This window comes from Plasmodium reichenowi, chromosome 14, assembly GCF_001601855.1.
Source record: "Plasmodium reichenowi strain SY57 chromosome 14, whole genome shotgun sequence".
Classification (NCBI taxonomy): domain Eukaryota; phylum Apicomplexa; class Aconoidasida; order Haemosporida; family Plasmodiidae; genus Plasmodium; species Plasmodium reichenowi.
Window position 1 is genome coordinate 1,938,605 of NC_033659.1, and position 6,161 is coordinate 1,944,765.

General features: G+C 19.1%; 1 protein-coding gene across 1 annotated transcript in view; it reads right to left on the reverse strand.

The window, feature by feature from the left end:
- Nucleotides 1–5,335, reverse strand: part of PRSY57_1447800 (hypothetical protein) — a gene marked incomplete at both ends in the record, with an annotated part of 11,499 nt that extends 6,164 nt beyond the window's left edge. Inside the window, one exon of the mRNA XM_020115341.1 lies at nucleotides 1–5,335. This exon is cut by the window's left edge and continues 5,617 nt beyond it. Coding sequence (XP_019969998.1) covers nucleotides 1–5,335 — 5,335 coding nt within the window.
- Nucleotides 5,336–6,161: the final 826 nt, after the last annotated feature.

Here is a 6,161-nt window from a genome sequence, read left to right on the forward strand (position 1 = left end):
TTTTTTTTTTTCTTCTTTTTCTTGTAAAAGGTAGTAAAGAATCTTCAGAATTAATACACGACAATGTATCTGATATATAATTATTATAATTAATTTTATTTTTATGTAAGTATGTATAATTATCATAAATATAATCTTTAGATATATTATTAGAAAATATTTTGATATTTCTATTATCATTTACTGAACAAATATCATTTTGTTCATTTATTTTTCTTCCTCTACTTATTATTTTTTTTTTTCTTCTTCTTCTTCTCCCTTTTTTTATTTTTCTTTTCATTTTTCTTTTTTCATTTATTTGTTTTATTTGTCTAATTTGCCTTATTTTTCTTAATTGTCTCAATTGTCTTATGGGTCGTATTTTCCTGAGATGTTTATTTATTTTTCTTCGTTTTGTGTTAATTCTATAAATATTTTCTTCATAATTTGTATTATACAATGAACAACTATCCATCTCATATTTTTTTATAAACTTTTTTTTATTTTTATTATGATATCTTATACATTGACGTTTTATATCTTCTAATAATAGTACTTTCATTTTATATTCTTCTGTGCACATTTTATCGTTTGGAATCATTTTTTTTTCTTCTTCCGCATTTTTATTATTATCGTCATTGTTATGATTATTATCATCCTTTTTATGATCATTTTTATGATCCTTATTATCATCATTATTATTATTATCATTGCTTTTATTTTTATTATCATTGCTTTTATTTTTATTATCATTGCTTTTATTTTTATTATTATTACTTTTATTTTTATTGTCATTATTTTTATTTTTATTATCCATATCATCTGTATTAATATTTTCTGTATTCATTTCTATATTTTTCTTAAGTTCCAACTTACAAAAATTATTTATCAAAGGAAATTCATATTCATCCATCATTTGATATATATTAAAATCCTGATTTTTAATTATATATTTTTCTTTTTTTCTTCTTTTTTTACTATCACTATTTTGTATATCTGTTAAATTTTTTTTTTTTATTAATGAATAATGTAATAATATTAACAAGCTTTTTAAAATATTATCTTTCATATTTATATTAGTAAAAGTATTTTCTTTTTTTTTATTTATGTTATTCGATATTTTTATGAATAATCTGTATAACAAATTATGTTTTTCTACATATTCTTTTAAATAAGTACTATTAATTATTGAATAATAAATAGTTTCTTGATTAAATATATTTCTTTTGAACAAAAATATATCTTCTACCTTTTTTAGCGAAATATTACTATGGAATATATTATCTTTGAAATTATTAAAGAAAGACCAAATCTTTAAAATATTTTCATGTTCTAAAGGTACTATAATATGTAATGGTAATTCACAAATTTTATTTATATTATGATTAAATGTAATATTTGATATTTCATTTTGTGTCTTAATATTAAACTCTTTTTCTTTTTCTCCTTTTTTCTTTACTCTATTTATATGTTCTTCATTTATCCTTTTTTTTTTTTTTTTTCCGTTTCTTTTTATGTCTATTTTTACATCTTCTCCATGTTTTAATGTACATGTATCCTTTGAATATTCATCATTATTATTATTATTATTATTATTATTATATACATGGTGTACATTGGAATCCTTCTTATCCAAAATATTGTTATCCATTTCACCGGATTCCATTTTTTCCATCTTAAATAAGTTAGCCTCATCTTTGTGACGAATATTACTACATTTATCATCAGTATTAAAATTTATATCCTTTACATCAACCTTATTAATACTATCAATAATATTCATATCATTATGTTGCACATTTTTGTTTTTCTCTTCACTACGCTTATCATATTGAGCATAATATTTTTCTTCTAACGTTTTCATGAAAGGAGTATCCAACAAATGTTTAATATTAAAACATTCCAACAATTTTATTTCTTTCTTTATAAAATTATATAAATTAATTATTTTCCTTTTATCACATTCAAAGACTGCATAAGGTGCACCCCATGAACATTTTTTACTTTTGGTACCATCAGGCATAATATAAACACCGGTACCATTTTTTTCTGACAAATTCATATTTTTTTGTATAACATCATATTTATCCCTTTTCGTGGTAGGTACAATATCCTGTTTTATTATTATATTATCGAATTCATCATCGTGCATATTTCTTTCTTTAAAATCGGATGTACAGCTTTCATAATAAGATAGATTGTCACTAAGAAAATCATTGTTATTTCTAACTAAATTATCATCTTCATTTGGTACATTTTGATGATATATTTTTTGATCTTCGTTAATTAAATAAAACTTGTTTATTTTGTTACTATCATGTAGATTAAAAAAATTAGATGTTTTTATATGAACATCATTATTAATATTTTTATCACATTTTTCTATTTCTTCAAGTGATTCATTTTCTTCACTTTTTCTACACCTCAGAGGTACATATGGATCTTCCTCATTTATTAGTTTCATTTTTTTTTTTATAGAATTGTATAATGTTAAATAAGAGACCAAACGATTATAAGACATATTAGGATACACTTGTAACGTTTTTAGAATCCTAGTAGTTATTTCAAATTTTTGTCTGACTTTTGTAAAAATATCAAAATATTGAGCTAATGGTTTATCTAGACGATATCTATTATTATTTGTAGATATGACATAAATATAAGGAATAGAATTTGGATATAATCCATAATCTATGTACCATTCTTTTATAATAATTCTTACATTCATACTATTTAAATGTTTTTTTATTTTATTATTTAGAATTTTTTTTTTTTTTTTTTTTTCTATATCTTCTTGTTTTATTAAAATATTATTATCTTTATCTTCTTTAATATCTGAAATAAATATATCTTCTCCATTCTTTTCCATTATATTTCTTTTATTATTATTTGATCTTTCTGTATCATATTCATTTATACTCTCTAGAAAATTGTTCGAAACCATTTGACTGATTTGTTCGTCCAATATATCATTTCTCATATTATTATTAGATTTTATAGTTGTGTCATCATTTGTTAAATAAATTTTTTTACCCATGAGTTTGTCATTTTTATTACTACAGATGATATTTGTGCTTTTATCCTTCCCTTTTGTAACATGTGTGTTGTTTGTATTAAATAAATTAATAGATGGGTGATTATAATGTTTTAACATATCAGTAGAATATATAAAACGTATATTAATTATTTTGGAATACATTATAACAAAATCATTTTCATTTTCAACATATAAATTTTTTTTTTTTTCTTCATCGATATTGTTGTATTCTTTATTTAATTTTGATTCTTTCTTTACATCGATATTCTTCTTATTATTTTGTTCCTTTTTTTGGTAATCATTCATATGTATTTTATTAGACATATCATTGTTTATATTTGTAGGTATGTTATATTTTATCTGATTTTCGTTATTTGGAGTATCTTCAATAGTCTTAGGTATATTTGAATGTAATATGGCATGCTCATTATGAGAGTTATAACAAGTGTTATACTTTTCATTATCTTCTTGATCCTGTTCTTCATCTTTATCTATGATATCTAAGGATACCATACACTTATCCGATTCATCAAAAAAGGAAAAGTCATATGCATAAGAAGATACAACCCCATCTGGTTCAACCCATTGAAAATCATAAGTAATAAAATCTTCTGAAAAAAAAATTTGATCAAATTTTTTATATGTCGAAGTTTTATTCATCAAGTTATATTTTTCATTTTTTAAAGTTTTATATTTCATATAATTTGAATCTTGTTCTTTTGATGAAGTAGAAAAATTAATTGGATTATTAAGTGAAAAGACAAAGCTTTTAAAAAGTTTATAATTATTATTATATTTATTTGTAAGTTTCAGACGTTTCTTTTTATTTATTTTGTTTATCTTTTTCATTATTTTTTCCTTCTCTTTATCATTTATTGTATTTTTTTCCTTTTCATTTATTGTATTTTTGTCTTTATGATTTATTGTAATTTTTTCTTTATTTTTTTCTTTTTTTTTTTTTAATTTCAAATTTTTTTTTTCTCTTGTTATTAACATATCATTTTTGTTATCATATAATATATGTGTGTTGATGGATTTATATGTATTATTATTTATATTATTTATATTGTTGATGTTTCCTATAGTGTATTGATTTTCTACTATGTTATTCGATATTTCTTGATAATTATATGTTTCTTTATTATCCTTGTAATAAAATATATCTTTTTTTGAATTATTATTATTATTATTATTGTTATTATCATCTCTATGATCATATACACAGTCCTTTTCATTATGGTCCTTATATTTTATATCCTCATTATCTATTTGTTTATCATTTTGTTTATCTTTTATTTTTTCCTTTTCCATAAAATAATTTGATGTATTATATACCATAGACGGACAAACGCTAGGAGCCCTAGTAGGCCCTTGACAAATATTACCTTTAAAGGATATAGAATTATTACTATCTAAGTTTTTTATGTTTTCATAATAAGACTTATTTATATATTCATTTGTTAAATTTCTTTTTTTATTTGTTTTTAATTTAAAATTTTCATCTTGCACATTATTTTCCATAATACACGTATCTTTATAATCACACTCCTTTTGAAGTGAAACTAATTGATCATCATTATTTATATAATTATATGAAAAATAATTATTATTATAATCATCATAATTATTATTTATGTTTATTTCGTTAGATATTTCATTTTGTATCAAGTCTTTCTTTATATCTTCTTCTTGCTCATTTATATTATTAATGGATAAAGATTTATTTAAATTCATATTACTATTAATTAAATTTTTATTTTCTTTCTTCAACAATTTTATCTCTTCTTTGTATAAAACAGGAGAATTATCAACATTATTATTATTATTATTATGAAGAGTATAAGAATTTTCTACATTCTCTTGATCTTTATATATATTATTAGGAATATAATTAAAATGTAATTCACTTTTCAATGATAAATCATCATTAAATATTTTTGTATCATCAATAAAATCTTCTGATGTTATATTAAAAGTATTATTACTTTGTAATTTATTACTTTGTAATTTATTACTTTGTATATTATTACTTTGTATATTATTACTTTGTATATTATTACTTTGTACATTATTAACATTATTGTTAATACATTCAGTGTGTTTATTTATTTTTATATTATTACCTTTCTTTACGAATCCATTATTATTATTTATTATCATTTTATTTTCTTTTTTTTTATATTTTTCATCCGTTTCTTCAATAACATGCCAACTATTTTTATTCATAATCTCATCGTCCTTTTCATTTATTGTTTCTTCATTTTTCATTTTGTTAAAATTATATTCGACATACTTTTCTCGTATCCATTTTTTTTCCATATTTTATTTATATATTATAAGAATTATATGAATTCTAAGAAGAAAAACAAATATATTAACACACAAACATATAAACAAATGAATAATTATATATATATATATATATATATAAATATTTATATATTTATGTTTATGTTTATGTTTATGTTTATTTTTATGTTTATTTTATTTTATTTTATTTTATTTTTTTTATTTAAAGAATCTTATAATGTTTAGTTACAAAAAAAAGAAAATCCAAAATTTTGTATAAATCATATAAAAAATATATATGGATAAATAAAATTATGGCGAACAAAACATAAAAAAATATTAAAAAATAAAAAATATGTACACATTCAAAATTTTACAGATATATATTTTCTTTAAACTTGAAACATTTTTATCTTTGTTCTTTTGAAAATAAAAGAACTAAATCTAAAGATGCAAAAAAGGTATGTATGTAAATATATATACGTAATATGTATATATTATATATATATATATATATATATATATATATGATATTCATATATATTTTATTCTTTGCATTATTACACCACTTTCATTATGATATACCTATAATATTATTCATTTTAATAATAAGTTAAAGAAAATCAAAAAAACTTCAATTCTTTTTTTTCAAAGGATAAACAAAATTAAAAATTTACGAGAATAAAAACATACATTTAAATAAAAGAGAAAAAAAAAAAAAAAAAAAAAAAAAAAAAAAAAAAAAAAAAAAAAAAAAAAAATTTAAAAAAAAAAATAAAATATTAAAAAAAAACAAAAAAAAAAAAAAAAAAAAAAAAAAATTTAAATAATAAAAAAAAAATAATAAAAAATTTAT